At 40.1% G+C, this 17821-nt stretch overlaps 1 protein-coding gene and 1 pseudogene across 2 annotated transcripts in view; one reads left to right on the top strand and one right to left on the bottom strand.

Annotated features, from left to right (window-relative positions):
* The window catches only part of AKR1D1 (aldo-keto reductase family 1 member D1), a 91756-nt gene that overhangs the window by 50513 nt on the left and 23422 nt on the right, over positions 1 to 17821 (top strand). For both annotated transcript variants that reach the window (XM_040471850.1, XM_040471849.1), the window contains exons 2-3: positions 10040 to 10207; positions 13442 to 13558. In XM_040471850.1, the coding sequence (XP_040327784.1) occupies positions 10040 to 10207; positions 13442 to 13558 (285 nt within the window). The remainder of the gene's footprint in view (positions 1 to 10039; positions 10208 to 13441; positions 13559 to 17821) is intronic.
* Positions 913 to 1531, bottom strand: LOC121028275 (probable protein BRICK1; annotated as a pseudogene).

Below are 17821 nucleotides of genomic sequence, written 5' to 3'. Positions count from 1 at the left end.
CTGAGGCAGCACATTTTAGGCAGAAGAGGAAGTATAGAGGCACAAAGATATATGATGTGTCCGGCAGAGGCCAAGCCCGTAGTGGCTGGCACATGGAATTAACGGTGGAGACAATGGCATCTGGCTCTGGAAATGCAGGTTGAGACTAGATTATAAAGGACCTTGCATACCATGCCAAGGAGTTGAAACTTCACTGTATAAAAGGAGGAATTATGTGAAGTTTAGAAACAGAGGAAAAGCATCACGAGATAAGTGCTTTTGGAAGATAACTCTGGGGGCAGCATGGGGAATGGAAGGCAGAGAAAGAAAAATAAACTACACATACCAAGAGGAGTTAATACTTGTATCCGCTGCAATTGCTCAGTTCCACTGATTTTGGTAATGTAAAGGAAAATCACTGTTGAAACAATTATAACAGTCTTAGTCATTGGCCCCTTCCTCTTCTCACTTTGCCCATTGTCTATATATGACCTCGTTCATAACCTTGGCTCCAATCATATATGCAGAGACTCCTGAAATTTTATTTCCTGGTTTTTGTTTTTTGTTTTGTTTTTTGTTTTGTTTTGTTCTTTGTTATACATATACTCATATAGCCTGGACTCGCTACATCAGAACCACGTGGGAATTTTTTTTTTTAAGTTGAGGAGTTTATTAGGGAAATATGAGAGGCAAAGACACCCCAAGTGACAGAAAATTCTGAAAATGTCCCTTCAAGCCAAGTGGGGGCCTAGCCTTGACCTCCCCAAAAGGACAAGAAACTGGTGGGTTACCAACAACATTCTCTTGTGGCCACCTTGCCTGGGCATAAGTGTCTCAGACAGGACTGCCTCCCACCCCCCCACCAAAGGTGGAAAGGAGACAAAGACTGTTTATAGAACCAATGCAGAGGCAATGAGAGCTGTAAGGAAAGTGTGTGTGTGTGTGTGTGTGTGTGTGAGAGAGAGAGAGAGAGAGAGAGAGAGAGAGAGAGAGAGAGAGAAGGAGGTGGGGAGGACCTTAACAAAGAGTCCCAGGCGTCTGGCTCTGCACGCCTCAAATACATTGACAAACAGTTCTACAAAATGTTACTTAAAAGGTAAAATGCCTAATGTTGTTTCCGAGAGTTTCCCTGGACTTCTTCCCACATGCCACATCACACACCGATGTACATGGCAGAGCCCAAAGGCCACGCTTTTGAAAAAAGAAAAACAAAAATAAGCCCTGTTACTCTTTAAGGAGAGAGGAAGGAGCTGAGGCTGCTGGGGCCTTTCCCACGTAGGCCTGTGTTCTGTAAAGCAACTTCCCAGCAGTAGCATGGCACAGTTCTAGGTGAGGGTCTCACCTTTTGTCACCCGTGCTTCAATGTACTCTATTCTCCGTTTGAGGGCTGTCAATTTCTCCTTTAGTGTTGAAAGTCTTGAATGACAAGACATATGGAACGAGTTGAGAAAGTCCTCCATTTTCTTGATGCTGCTGGTGATGACCTCAATGTACTTCCGGTTCGCCCAGTCCTGGTGAATCTCCCGCACACCGGATCCTCTTGGCCCGCCATGGCTGCCGCCTAAGGAAGAGGCGAATTTTTTTTTTTTTTTTTTTTAAGAAATGCTAATCCTTAGTACTCACCTCTGACCTACCGAATCTGGTTCTTTAAGGGTAGAGGCTGAATATTTGCATTTAACAAGTTCCTTGGATAATTGTGTTGTACAGTTAAGTATGTACTCCATCTTTCATAAACACCTCTAACTCAATATAACAAAACTACATTATCCATCTCTACCTTCCCCTCCAAATACTTCCACTCCTAGAAAATAACACTACCACTCCGAGCCCACCCAAGCCAGAAATCTGAGTACATTCCTTCATTCTGCCCTCTATCCTTGTTTCTCCCTTCGTCCACATTTCTTCCAAATGATTGCTGTTGAATTTATCTCAGAAATATTTGTTCACTTGATACCTTCCTCTTGGTCTCCTTTGTCACTGCTTAGTTTGGGTTCTTCATTTGTTAGGCTATTCTTCCAATTTTGTCCCCTCCAATTATTCAAACTGGGGCTGTCAGGATCTTCTTCAGACCCAAATCTGATCACATCATTCCTCTGCTTAATTATTTCAATGGCTCCCTATCCATTATAGGGTAGAATCCACACTCCTTACCTTGCACACTGAGCTTTTACGGTTCAGTCAAGACCCATCTGTCCAGCAGCATCTACCACCATCTTCCACCTCTCTGCCTCTCTGTGCAACACATAACTACCTGAATTCCCTGAACAACTCTCCCATCTCTGTGCCTGTGAACATGCTGTCCTCTATCTGGAATACCCTTTCTTCTGGTTTGTTCAGCTAGCTGGCTAAACCTCTACTGAACCTTCAAGACTCAGGTCAAGGACGCTGCCCCTCAGAACCCCATCTCCCAGCCACCACAACTTAGCCCTCTTGCGTGTCCACATAGCCCCTTTTACTTGACTCTATTGTAGCCCTTATCACACTATATTGTAATCATGGTTTCTCTGCAATCTTCCCCACAAGATTGTGAAATTCATTATGAAAGAGAGAATGTCTTGTTCAGCTCTGTATTTCCAGAATATTATCTAGTATGTAATGGGTATTTGGCTGATGCTTTCAAATTAATGAGTGTGTTTGTAAAAGGGGACGTCTACGTTTGTGAGCATCAGAGGGTATGGTGATATAAATGAATACAATAATAACAGTTAATGCTTTCTGATCACTTAACACGTGAACTATCTTAAGTGCCTTACAACACATGTGTTTTCTAATTTAATATTCAAAACTTTACAAAAGATACACCATTTAACTCCATTTACAGATGATAAAACTGAGGTATATATAGAGAAAAAATTGCCCCAAACTTACAATGCTAGGGAACAGAGCTTGGATTTTAACCAACATACTTTGGGTCCAGATCCTATGTTCTAATCCCTATACTATATTGCCTCTTAAGAATATATCTTATATCAATGAAACTGCATATTCCTAACTATGACTTTCTTTTTAGAAAACAGTTTATTTATTTATTTTGAGAGAGAGAGAGAGAGAGAGAGAGAGAGAGAGAGAGAGTGCACAAGAAGGAGAGGGGCAGAGAGAGAGAGAGGGAGAGAGAGAGATAATCCCAAGCAGGCTCCATGCTGTCAGCCCAGAGCCCAGTGCAGGGTTCAATCTCACAAACCATGAGATAATAACCTGAGCCAAAATCAAGAGTGGGATGTTTAACTGACTTAGCCACCCAGACACCCCTCTATGACTTGCTTTGTCTCTATTTATGAAAGTATTTAGGAATCCTGAAAGTATACAGGATGTGTGTGAGTATGTATGTGTGTGTATACAGGATGGATCTCTTTCTCTCCCTCACTCTCTCTCTTTCTCTCTCTCTCTCCTGAAACTTAGTGGAGCTGAGAGTGCTGTGCCTACAATAAGTACAATTAAGTACCCACTATGTGTCTAGTAATATTAACTGCTATAGGTTATGGACATTCAAAAGCAGTTGTGTGTCATTTCCAGAAAAGAGGTTATATTTCACTTCAGAAAATAAGACATGCACTGATTAGACAACACGACTTAAGAAGGATACTAAGAAATGAAGACCATGCATGCAGCAACTACAGTTGTGATCAGAAATATTACCAGTTGTAAAGTAATAGATGGCGTTTCGTGGCAGATCTCACGAAATCAGAAACTCTAATGTGACGAAAAATACACCACATTTGTGTGGAAGGTTTGTTGGGGCTGCAGGAGATGAGGAATGGGAAGAATGGAGTATCTAAGATAAAGCAGAGTCATGGCTTCCTGTTCCAAGCTATGCAACTGATAATTCCCTGATCATCTTCCCAGGACTGTGCCTAAGTCAGCCACCCTGAAATAAAAGCTCCCAATTACATTTACCTTCAGAATCAGTCTTAGTCCTAAAGGCAAAGTTGGATGCCAAAATCTAGTCTTCTCTACTTGGCATGCCTGAGATTCTTTTCAAACCCTTTATTCTATAAGAAGTAGAAGGCGAATGGCAGGCTGAGGTTACTCTTTAGCTGAAATTCATATGTGTTCTGTGTATGTGGTCAAGTCAGTCAGCATCTTTTCTTCCCTAGAATCCTGTTCACTTTTAACACAGAAGTTAGGGCAGGAGGGTGCCAGGGAAAGATGTAGGCATGTCTTCGGGGGGAGATGGGTGGGAGCAGACATGGAAAGCTAAAGTAAGGACTGCTAACACTGTCTCCCCTGACCTTTGCCCTGTATAGATTCCACTAGAATATGTAGAGATAGGAACTGGGAAAGCAACTTGAATGGACAATACTATGAAGCTGTGTGAGGGGCCCCAGCCCAGCTTCTCCTGACTTAGAGAGATTTTTTTTCTCCTAAGGTGCCCAAATTCTTGTAAAGGTGTCCCATGCCTGTGGATTCAGGGAATTTGAGATAGAACCAACATTTAGTAGCACCAGGCGCTCTGTGCATGACCCCACCTGATGATCACTAATGAAGACTAAAACGTGCAAATAAATTATCCACGTGACTTTTCCTTTTGAAAGCGTCCCAGTACGCTCTCATACATGGATGAAATAGTCTATAACAGCCTCTCTACAGATTTCCCTACAGCTCCATCTGGGAAGGTCTCATAGTGAGAGTTTGCGTCTTAAACTCTTTTTTTTTTTCAGTTTTGATAGAAATTAATTCTGTTTTTATGAACATCAGCCCATGGAATTAATAACCAATATTTATCCAAATATTCAAGTAAAACTCAACAATGTTACCAGATGTGCAAATGACACAAATCCAGGATGAATGGTAAATATTTTGGAAAATACACAATAACTCAGTTCAATGAATATTTATTGTGTGACTTCCATATGCAAGGCATTTTCCTAGGTAACACAGGGATTGAAACAATGGTCTAGCAACAAGAGATCTGTAAATGGAGTGACTGAGGACAGAAAAAAAAACCCACCTATAACTAAAATGTAAGGAAAAGATGAAGTGCTTTAAGAGAGAGAATACTTGTTCAAAGATAAAGTAGCGATGAGCAAATCTAGTTATGAGGTAGATCAAGAATCATCAAGTTATGGGGAAGGAGTGGTCTAGGAAGTAGATTGGGGGTCTCAGTGATCCAGTATTCCTTCCTGGGTGGCCCTGGTTGAGATTTCTATAGTTGCAAGAAGTTTTCACAGTCTGGAGAGTGAGCCAAAGTCTTTGCATCTGGGAGATGTAAAGGAGAGGTAAAGTCCAAGCCCTTGTTGAGGACCAAGGAACAGACTGAAACATCAAGTCCATTCTGCCTTGAGCTGGAAGAGCATGATGCCAGTGTAGATAATTTCCAAGGTATTTATATCATTTGCATTCCCTCCAGCAATGTATGAGGGTACCCCTGCTTGACATTCTCACCAATATTTGGTGTCTTTTTAATATATGTAGTTCTAATAAGTGTGGAATAATCTCTCATTGTGGTTTAATTTCCATTTCCTTTACTCTAGATGAAATTGGCCATTTTTTCATATTTTTATGAAACATTTTGATATCTTTTGCAAAGTGGCTGTGCCTTCTATGTGTTTTTATTTATTGGATTTGTCTTCTCTGATTGATACTGGATTTGTAAAATATCTGGATATAAGTCCTTTGTCGGTTACATCTATATGAAAATATCGCTTCCCATTTGCTTTTAATGGTGTCTTGATGAGCAGAGTTTCTCGATTTTAATGTGGTCACATTTATCACTCTTCATGTATCATTAGTACTCTCTGTAGCTTAAGAAATCCTTCTGTACCCTAATGTCTTAGGCTGGGCACCCTGGAGAACAGCCTCTGAGAAGGAGATGTGCATGCAGGGGGCTTAGTGGGGGAGTGCTCTCAGGAATCAGACCTGTATGGGGAGTGAGAGAAGCAGGTCTGTGCAAGGGGGGAGAGTCACACTGTGATCCAGTCACAACTGGGATTAGTCCCACAGGGAGCTATGGAATGTGCTACAAAGTTGTGCTAAGTTGAGGTGAGAGAGCCAGGCTGTTATACCCTGTATTATCCATAGTGGGAATCAGAGGTGAATAACTGGCAGCCAACACTGCTGGCAGCAGAGCAAATGAGTTATTTTGTCCTGTGGTACACCATAACAGCCACTACAGTCTACCCCTGGCGCCAGCTGAACCTACTGGCTTTGTAGGCTAAGTTCACCCCTGAGCTCTTCTAGACTTGTGTTTGGTCTCTGTCCTGGAAAAGTTTTAAAAGAGGTAGGTTGGCAGGATGAAACAGCTCCTGCCACTAAAGCAGACTTCAAGTTGCAACTTCTCTCCTTCCTGGACTATCCATTCTAGATGTTTCGCATCCTTAACTAACATATCTTCTGGTCTTGGTGGCTGATGAGATATTATAACCCAGATTCTCACCTCTGAGTTGTCTGAGTCCCTGGTCAACTTAGATCATTGCCACTGGTCTTATCGATTAACTATCAAATTTGGGAAGGGATATGTTACTGGATGGCCTAGCTGCCTGACATTTTCCTCCCTGGCTCATCGTGTAACAGCAACGGAGCCCTACCTCCTCCTGTGATAAGGTCACTTACCCCTGCCAGTATGGCATTTTTCTTAAATGCTGAATCTTGAAATAAGGAGGCTGGGTTGCCCTGGGAACTAGGATCCACTGAGCCTAAAATTCAGAGATGAGAAGTACACATTGTCTAAGTAAGTCAAAGGAAATAATGCTAAGCTGAATCACTCCTACTGTGTTTTCAGAATCATGTATTCTACTTATTGGGGACACAACATCATATTATGGATGTTGACCTAGGGTATATGTTACATCTTGGTGGATGGCTCCGCATCCTTACAGGACTCTCCTTTCTTAAGTGGAAGAATGGTGCTATTGGCCACTTTAGGAAATAGAATTCTTTATTTCACTGTTATCGTCCTTAATTGTGGAGTCAAAATTTTACATTTTAGATTTCTCCTATCATATCATTTATTTGAGTCTCCAAATATGGTATTCTATTTGACCTGAGTTTTCCCTAAAGTGAATTTTCCTAAGGAATCTGTCAGAATGTACATACAGTTCTCTTATGCTACACTTAAGAATTATAAACAAGCATTTTTCTCACATCCACATTTCCAACTAGTTCCTCCATATTGACTAGAATTGAGTCTAAAATAGTAATTCACCTCATTGCTGCTTCTGCCACCTGAGGGACAATATTTTTAGCAAGCAAAGATTGTACCAGATTGTGAGTTTGGCTTTCAGCTTTCTCCAGCAAAGCTGAGGATGACAGAAAGGATTACTCAAGACTTCACAAGTCAAGAGAGGTGAGAGGGAGGCTAAGGGAACTCTCTCCAAGCTGTTCTCAAGCTCCTGTATTTATGAAGCGTACATTCAGGGAAACGTTGTGCAATACATCAGTGGGCCAGTAAGAACGTACAGAAAGCATAGGGAAAGCATGCAGAAAAACAAGGCATTCCCAAGACTACAAAAGAGCAGATGCAGAAAGCAGAGTGGAGAACAAGACAAGATATTCCATAGATAACATGGTCTAAGGAATTTATGAGCACGGTCAGGACCCAACCTCTAGATATACATTAACTGAATATCGACCAGCCCACTGTTTTCAGCAAGGCCAGAAAGCAGAGTTCTGCTTTGTACTGTGTTCCCTATAATCTCCTAACTCAGGATATAGCTATTTGATTTCCAAACACCAGATATTCAGCTTTTAGAAAAGGCACTTTAATGGTAGCTGGATAAATGAAGACTCTCACTACTATAATTTGCTTCTGTACTGTGTCTTTATGAAATAAAGCATCATTTGTATATACTTCAGGCTAACGGTCAGTACCACACTCCTAACTGAGTCCTCGTCATTCTCATTTTCTTTATCCTAAATGTTCCTCCTGTTCAACCCCTGTTGATCTTTGAAAACCTAAGTTTATACTTTAATATGTATTGTTTGGGTTTTTTTTCCCCCTTGTAGTAAATCTATTTGGGTTCTACTCTTACACTTATCAGTTCCAGCCACAAAATCTCAGTGCCATTTCTGAGATTATATTTACCATCTCATATTAAACTTTATTCTTTCATACTATGCATATACCTGATAATGGAAGTATTTTTTATTTTTTCCCTTAAAGTTCTGGATTCTAGCCCAGGATTCTCCTCTTCCAGTGTACTTTTTGTTGTCACACTTGCTGTCATCCATAACATCTCATTTTGCGCAGTGTTTTGTGGGTGGGTTTTCTTGCCTCAATTTATATTCAAGCCTTATCAATCATGTTGCCAATTAATTAGCCAAAGAGGTATTTCTCATATTCCTGGAATGTGTGTCTCTTTTCCCAGCTATTTGATATCTGTGACTATGAATCTAATTTTCTAATACCATCTGTGTAGCCAATTTGTTCATTTATTGTGTCCTCTTATCCTCTCAGTAGTGATGGCTTTCAACTGACATAGGGAAAGAAAATACAATTTATACTTCCAGTGCTTTTTATTTCCAGTGCAGGACTATAAAGTCACTAGAAATACAAGATATTTCTTGTGTCACTCATTCTTAATAAATCGAATTCTGTGGGCCAGAATTCACAGGTCTTTTGAGATTTGTCAAGCATTTGGTTAGAACACTGACGATATAGAAGCAAGGACAAGTAGTTCTCAACATTTGTGAAGATCGGAATGATCGCCATTTGAATATGAGGTCAATACAAATCTACAAATATGATTAAACCTCTCCTCCACACATAACCTAAAAAATGATTTGAAAATTGTATTCAATGAGACTAGATGATTGTCTTGATGGAAATATCCATCAAGGATTCCATTTCTCCTAAGAAAAAATTGAACTAAGATGAGACACACTCACGTATATTTAAAATGTCACCATAACTTGGGGCATCTGGGTGGCTCAGTCAGTTAAGCTCCAACTTTGGCTCAGGTCATGATCTCGCAGTTCATGAGTTCAAGCCCCGTGTCAGGCTCTGTGCTGACAGCTCCAGAGCCTGGAGCCTGTTTTGGATTCTGTGTCTCCCTCTCTGCCCCTCTCCTGCTCACTCATGTGCCTGTGTGCATGCACTCTTTCTCTCTCAAAAATAAATAAAACATAGAAAAAATTAAAATGCCACCATAACTAAAGAACAGTGATTTATGTGCAATCTGAAAGATGGATGACTTATACTTCCAGTGTCAGGAGTTTGTCAGGTCTTCTGGTTTGTCAATGTTCAGGGGAGAGGATATTCTTATTCTTATGCTTCATGCAGGTTAATAAAATGAACAAAGGTTTGGCTACCAAATTTGATAAAAATATATTTTTATCACACCCCCAAACTGTCTTTTCCCCAGCCTTCTTGAGGAATAATTGACATACAATAAACTCTACGTATTTAAAGTATATAATTTGATGAATTTGACTCATGCATACACCCATGAAGCCATGACTACAATCAAGATGGTGAATATACCCATCACCACAAAAGTTTCCTTGTGTTCTTTTGTAATCCCTCCCTGCCACCCTTGCCTGCCCCCGCTATTCCCCACCCCAGATAATCACCAATCTGTACCTGAACTATACATTAGTTTTCATGTGCTGGCATTTTATATAAATGCAATCATAATGTATTTATTTTTTGTCTGGCTTATTTCACTTAGTATAATTGTTTTGATATTTACCCATGTTGCTATATCAGTACTTCATTTCTTTTTATTATTGAGAGATATTTCATTCTGTTAATATATTCTCAGTTTGTTTACCCAAAACTTTGATTTGTAATTGAGCCTTCTTTAATGAACTTGTGGCCTCTTATAACATAGCTATCATGAAATCTCTTGTCACTGGTAAAACTGCTCAATTACATTTCTGAGGGCACAAAGCTAGGGGAGACTTGGGATTAAGGGAGTACCCCAGTGAGGGTGGGAAGGAAGCTCCCTGTGAGGTCAGTTTCCTCAGCCTCCAGACACCATCTTCCAATAACAACAGCATTTAATTGGGAATTTTGTCATTTTTATTGTAAAATAACGTCCATGTGTACCGTGTCCTGATCAAGAATGATTAAAGAAAAGATCCATTGCTCTTTTTCCCCACTCCAACCTCCTTGTCATTTCAGACTCCTAAGGGAACCTGTGAGAAGTCAGTGAAGATTGCCATTGACACAGGGTACCGGCACATTGACGGGGCCTACATCTATCAGAATGAGCATGAAGTAGGGGAGGCCATCAGGGAGAAGATAGCAGAAGGAAAGGTGCGGAGGGAGGATATTTTCTACTGTGGAAAGGTGAGATCTTCTCTTCACCCTCCAACTCCTTCTATTAATAGTTGGTCTGGTGTCACTTTTCCCTGTTAAAGTGTGTTGGGCTCAACAAGAGGAGTGAGTTCTCCACTCCCAAATTGCTCACTCTTGCCGGGAAGTTCGGGACTGACTAATTAGCCCCCTGAAGGTTAGGCAAAGCTCCTTCTTCATACATGGGCATGATTTAAGACAATATGGGAACAGCCAAATCTACAGAGCAGAAAAATTGGGGAGTGGAGGGAAGGGGGGAGGTGGTTCATATTAAATAATCATTTGCCAAACCTTTCTTTAAAAGGACAGCCTTCTTTTGCTTTTGTGTATGCCTATTTGTCCGTAGATCACTAATTTGTTTATTGAGCAAGAATTCATGTACCATCAAGTTATAAATAAGTTAAATAAATGCTTTTAGTGTATTTACAAAGTTGCATAACCATCTATACTACCTAATTCCAGAATATTTTCATCACTCCAAATGAATCCCATACCCACCAGTAGTCGTCCCCCATTTTCTCCTCTCCTTCCAGTCCCTGGCAACCAGTGATCTACTTTCTGTCTTTACAGTTTTCCTATTCAGGACATTTCATATAAATTGAATCACATGCTATGCGGCCTTTTGTGTCTAGCTTCTTTCACTGAGTGTAACATTTTCTAGGTTTGATCATAGCATGTATGAGAATTTCATTTCTATCACTTCTCAGGCTTTTGGCTAAGATCGCGAGAATTTCATTTCTTTTTTATGGCCAAATAATACTCTATTGTGTGGATATATGAGATTTTGTTTATGTCACCACTACCTTTCGAGCCTTTGCAATTTCCAATATTAGAAATCACTATCCACCGAAGGGCAATCCAAAAGATAAAGCATCGTGATTAAAATGAAAGCCAGTGGAAATATAGGATGTATATTTTCAGGCAGCTTTGCAGGAATAAAGCTGTACAACTTTGGAGATTGTGTAATACAATTCTCCTGAGTGTGTTCTATACGAGAACAAGATGATGTTTCTGATTTCAGCCATTCCCCAGCTCCCCACTCAGGCTCCTTGCCAAGCTCTCTGGGAGTTTTGGTTCCCCAAATCCCCTGCCACTTAGGGATTATGAGTCCAAGGAGCTACATATAGCCACTGTCCCAAAATATCAGCCTGAAGCTTTTCACTTTATTATAGCTTTACAATTTTTACTCCTTAAGATTTCACTATTACACAGTATCTCATTGGAGTAAACATCAAACCTTAACCTGGTGCTCCCAAAATATTTTGGGGGAAGGATAATCTTGAACTCATATCCTGAGAACTTGGGCCAAAGCAACCTGCCCAAAGGCAGAAATATTTTTGAAGATTTGTGTCTTATCCTAAATTTGTTTTTAGACTTTTGCATTTCCCCCCATAATATTTTCTTATTTGTTTCATTTTGTTTCAGTGTAAAAATGAGGTTACAAGTTACCACCAAGAAAAATAAACCAAAAAACTTTTCTTCTTAGCCGTCTATTTCATAAAGTTGCTGTGAGTTAACATTTACAAAGCACTTAAACAGTACCTGGCACAGAGCTAGGACTATGTGTGTTAATTGAATAAAAATAAATTAAAATGTATAAAACAGAATATTCAGTTAGATGGGATGGAAGCAATAACAGAGTAATGACAAAAACACATTTTCCCACTATTCTTTCCACATTGTTTTCTCTTCTTTATGCACTTAAGGCAAGAAAAAATTATTGTCCAAAGTAGAGAAAAATCAAATGTTACCAATTTTGCTTGCCCTTACTTGTGACAATAAGGGTATAGAAATTAAAAAAAAAAAAATCCCCAAACACTTTGAACAAATTTGATGCTCCAAGAAGTATTAATTTATCCCAAGGCTCTGAGGACCCCTCAGCACCCTATGTTTTATAGACCTCAAGGGTACACATGCTCCAGTTTGATAACCTAAGTCTTAATCTTTCATTACCTAATAGTTTAGAGATTGAGTAATTTCATTTTATTTCTTTTTTTATTTCTTTTGTTAAGTTTATTTCATTTTTCCCCAGCTTTATTGAGATATAATTGACATATAACATTTTGTAAACTTAAGGTGCATATTGATTTGATACACTTATGTATTGCAAAGTCATTATCACTGTAGTGTTAGCTAATACCTCTGTCATATCACTTAATTGCCATGTCCTTTCTGTGGTGAGAACATTGAAGATCTATACTCTTAGCAACTTTCAAGTATATAATATAGTAGTATGAACTACAATCGCTATGCTTTACATTAGATCCCCAGATTTTATTCACCTTTTATCTGGAAGTTGGTACTGTTTGATCAACTTCTCTCCCTTTTCATCTGCAGCTGGCTGTCTAATTATTGACTTTTATTAGGGGATGAGGCAGGGTCTCCACTACTACCATTTTGGTGATCTTATCAGTGTAGCCAGATAGCCAGTAATTTCTTAGTAGGAATTGGCAGAATTTCCCTGGGGTCTAAGTACAACCAAATGAGAACAAAGGAGCAGAAAAAGGAAATCTAAACAGTTGCAATAATTTAAAGTTTTGGGGTACCTGGGTGGCTCAGTCTGGTAAGCATGTGACTCTTGATTTTGGCTCAGATCCTGATCTCACCGTTCATGAGATCCAGCCCCAAGTCAGACCAGGCTGCACTGACAGTGTGGAACCTGCCTGGGATTCTCTCTCCCTCCTCTCTCTCTCTGCCTCTCCCCCCTCCCATGCATGCTATCTCTCTAAATTAATTAATTATTAATAAAAGTTTCACCAGCGTCCACACCGTCTGTCACAATGTGAAAGATCCAGGGAAGTCACTCTCACAATCCTATCTCTTGCTCAGCTAAAGCACACCTTTTATGAGAGTGTCATGAAAATAAAGCACTTAGCCCAAACAGCTAGTCAGATACATGTTCCGTTTCTACACATTGAGGAAAAGTGACAGTGCTGAGGGTCAATTCAGAAGTTAGCAGGGAGCAGGACAAGACTTTGTCACCAAACTATGTCCTCTGTGGTTCAGATGTATCTTCAAGTCTCTGGTACTCTATCTGGATAGAGTATACTCCAGGCGTCAAGAGTTATATGAACTCCTCCTCTACCCAGATGACACCTCAGCATAAACGTATTTTTATAAAATGAAATAGGTAAGTAATGTATAGGAGTTCTTTGGATAAAGGGCTGCGTTACTGTAAAAAAAAAAAAGTGTGGATGTTAGCTAACTATCACCTTTTTATTCTTTCAGCTGTGGGCTACAAGGCATGACCCCGAGATGGTCCGTCCAACCCTGGAGAAGACGCTTAACACCCTCCAGCTAGATTATGTGGATCTTTACATCATTGAAATACCCATGGCTTTAAAGGTGAGTTCACATGCCTAAAGATTAGTTCTCTGCCCTTTGGCAGCGATGAGCCAGCAGCTGTTCACATGAAGCTTCTTCTTTACTCAGCACCACAGAGTGTCAAGGTGTTTTGTTACTGCACGTCAGACAGTACTGACCAACCCAAACAAATGCTCACAAAGATTTTGTGTAACAGACTCAGGCCTGGATCCCGAGTCTCTTGATTCATAGTCTAATGCACTTGCTATTATATCTTGTCTTCACAGCTATAGTTAAAACTCTCTCCATCAAACCGACCTGTGGTCCCCTCACTGTATTCCACCTGTAGTCACCTGGCATTCAGACACACCCTTCTTACTGTTCACACAGTCATGAAAATGGCCCTGCATAACATAATGCAAAATAATATCTGTAGCTGAAAACTTACCCTCCACCCCCTCCACAAAAAAATAACCTAAAGAAGAGTCAGGTTTTTGGAGCCAGAGCCAAGGTCGGGGTACCTATGTGGTATCTATTCCTTTATTTCAAATTCACTCCTTCTTTGAACTTTCTCCACCTATGGACTTGTTCATGTAACCAACAACAACACACTGTATATGCACTGCTAAAGAGCAATCACTGCTTTAAAATTTCATTGAGGGCAGGGGAGCCTGAAAAACAAAATTGGCCATTTGTCCCCAAGGTACATCAGATCCTGTTGTTCATCAGGAAGAACAAAGACTCTGCTATTACAGTGGCCAGAATTCTTTATGCAGCCAACCTGGAAACACTTTGTTCTGTTTCCTATTCTGTTCTCGGGAAACACTTTGCTTGTTGGTTCTCCTCTGTGGTCACATCCAAGATGGACTTTGGAGAGGATTACCCTTTTGCATCATGCTTCATATTGATGCAGGTTTGGAGGCTTCACAATGGCCTTGGTAATCACAGGCTTTTATTGGTCAGGTTGAGAGTTCACAGACAAGACAATATCCCTTAAAAGGTTGATAGTCTTTCAGTAAATTCACATTCAGTCCAGTATGAATGAACAATTAAAACTAGAAATCTTTTAGGATCACATTTCTTATTATCTAATTTGTGGTCTATGGTTTCTGTCTCTTTGTAAAGAACTTCCTGATTTTACTCATCAGCCCCATCTTCAGCTTACTGACCTCCATCTCGTTTGGAAAAATATAAAATAGGCAGGCATAGGGGCGCCTGGGTGGCTCAGTCAGTTAAGTGTCCGACTTTGGCTCAGGTCATGATCTCACCGTTTGTGGGTTCGAGCCCCGCGGGCTCTGTGCTGACAGCTCAGAGCCTGGAACCTGCTTCAGATTCTATGTCTCATTCTCTCTCTGCCCCTCCTTTGCTTGTGCTCTGTCTCTCTCTGCCTCTCGAAAATAAATAAATATTAAAATAGGCAGGCACAGCTAATGTGTTCCTTTTACCCAATCTGCATCTCATTGGATGGTGCACCTTTGTCCAGTAGGGCATCTGTGATCTTGCCTTCAGAGGGACACTGAGAACCAGAATTCTCCCAAAGTCCAATATTACTTACCTCTAGGATTCTTACCTTCTTGCCTTGGTTGGCACTAACTTTTCTATCTCCAGAAGGCTCAGATCTCAACTTCTGTCATCTCAGGTGACATCCAGAAGCAGAAAGTACTAATTTTAGCAAAATATCATCTTACCTCTCATCTTACAAGCCCAGTAGCAACAAACACATCTTTCTTCAAGAACTACCCGAAGCTTGCAAAAATGGCCAATAAATTCTAATACCCACTGTTTTTCTACTAAGTCCCCTAAAGCTCCAGCCTTAGTAGGCCCATTTGTCTGAAACTCAAGCACAACAAGGCAATAATTTCAGATTCCATGCTATTGCAGAGCAAGGATTTCCAATTCTTGGCTGAAGGTGGGAGACTTCTCAGTGTCCACAATTCCCTATTGACCTAGCCAATTTCACATTTATGGCCCATTACTTGCCATACCGCAACATCTTTGTATTAGTCAGAGCTCCTGTTATAAATGGCAGAAATCCAACTCAAATTGGTGTTACCTAAAAAGGGAGCTAAAAATTCCAAGGGATACCTAGTTCAGGCACAGCTGGTTCCAGAAGTTCAAACTATGTATATGGCTCTGTCTCTATGTTTTAGTTGGCTTCACTCTCAAAAATCCCTCTCTATGTGATGATAGAATGACCATTGACATACCAAGCCTACATCGCCAACACAACTGGAGAATTCAGAGAAAGAGAAACCACACATTAAACCTCATGGAGAAATACTGAGCGGCCTTGCTTGGGCCATTTACCCATTACTGACTAATCTTTGATCTAAGGGCCAAATGAGTGACTGATTGACATCTATGGTTAAGAATGAGAGCTGAGTCAGCCCACCCAAACAATATGGAATGAACTCCTCCAGAGAAGATAGCATAGGTATGGGGAAATAACAGATTTCTACTGAACTCATTAATTAGAGGTCACTTAGCATAGTGGTAAGGAGCATGGACTGCCGAGTTTGAATCTCAGCTGTGTGACATACAAGGCAGATGACTTGGTCAAGTTATTACCTGATCTCTTTCCACATCACCTATTCATGGTATAGTGGAAATGTCTGTATGGACTTTGGAGTCACACAGAAGAGGGATTGACTCTCAGCTTTATTACTTACTAGTAGTAGTCACTTTGATCTTTATCTCTTTCTTTCTTTCTTTCTTTCTTTCTTTCTTTCTTTCTTTCTTTCTTATTTCTTTCTAAACTTCAATTTCATTATCAGTAAAATGGTGACAATAGTAACTCCACAAGTGTTGTGAGGAGTCATTAAAATTATATGTGTGAAATTACTGGCACAATGTCTGACATTTTCTTGATAATAAATGAAAGATAATACTCTGAAATATTCGTGTGGAAAAGAAACTTAGTTATAAGATATCCCAATAACCTCATTTCACAGAAAAGAAAGTCGAGGCCCCAAACAAGGAACTAACAAACTCAGGTTTAAAGCCCATTAGAGAGAAAAAAAAAGATAATGATAAAGAAAATAAAGGCCATTAGAACAGGGAGCAGATGGTCAGTCCTCTGATGCCAACTTCACACTTGTTCCCCTACGTGACACTGCCCCTGCCTTGTCCTCGCAAACCTAACAATCCCAACACCCTGTGGACTACGGTGATTTTTTTAAATTCCAGGCTCTTGGAAGTTATAACCTCAGCCCTCATCCTCACACAACTAACTTTACTCTTGTTCAAATGGCAGACTTTTTTTTTTTTTAATTTTTTTTTTCAACGTTTATTTATTTTTGGGACAGAGAGAGACAGAGCATGAACGGGGGAGGGGCAGAGAGAGAGGGAGACACAGAATCGGAAACAGGCTCCAGGCTCTGAGCCATCAGCCCAGAGCCCGACGCGGGGCTCGAACTCATGGACCGCGAGATCGTGACCTGGCTGAAGTCGGATGCTTAACCAACTGCGCCACCCAGGCGCCCCATCAATCTCATCATTTTTTAACAAGAAATCTTTCTTGCTAAAATATTTTAGCACGATGTTATTTTTTTAAATGTCAAATTAACAACAACACAATACAAAAACTCATGATAAGATGTTTTAAAAAGATGAATGAAGTTACTGCTGAATTGGAATGAGAGTCAATAGCACAGGTTTTTAGAGGGTTGAATTATTTTTCCAGTAATGCCTTACATTAAGGAGGAGTAGAGGACAAAGACAAAGGGTTTATCTGGATGAATGGATTAGTAAGGTAGACACAGGAGCTTCAGGGAGGCATCATAGAAATATTTATCATGGGTGCAGGCTTGATAAGGGCTTAATTAAAACCTGGGGAAGTAAATATTATTTAACAGAGTTCGTAATGGAGGCATAAAGCCATTTCAGAACAGAAGTAAAATTAGGAAATGCAAAGGCTCTAAGAAATAGAGAGAGAAAAAAAAGAAATAGAAAGAGAGACTGAAATGAAAATGTGGGTCATCAGTGTTGAAAAGGTCAAAGAGCTTAGAAATCAGAGATAGAAAGGGTCATTAACATGAGTGATTATGGGGCATCAAGGAGAAAGGAGCCCTTTCCTATTCTCAGTGAGACAGGAGGAACTGAGAAGACATGGTCTTCACTACAGAGGACAAATGGAGAAAATGTTATTGCCAGGGGGAGGTTTCATTCAGGTGAGCTAACAGAAGGAAAAATTTTTTAAATATTTAAGAATATAATGGATTTTGTCCAATTGCTTGGTTTTCAACAAAAGAATTCCTATTAGCAAGGTCTACAGACTTCCATGCTGTCATCCAAATCCAAAAGACA

This window comes from Herpailurus yagouaroundi, unplaced genomic scaffold (assembly GCF_014898765.1).
Source record: "Herpailurus yagouaroundi ecotype Mexico unplaced genomic scaffold, PumYag 100, whole genome shotgun sequence".
Classification (NCBI taxonomy): Eukaryota; Metazoa; Chordata; class Mammalia; order Carnivora; family Felidae; genus Herpailurus; species Herpailurus yagouaroundi.
This window is presented reverse-complemented; position numbering and strand designations above follow the sequence as displayed.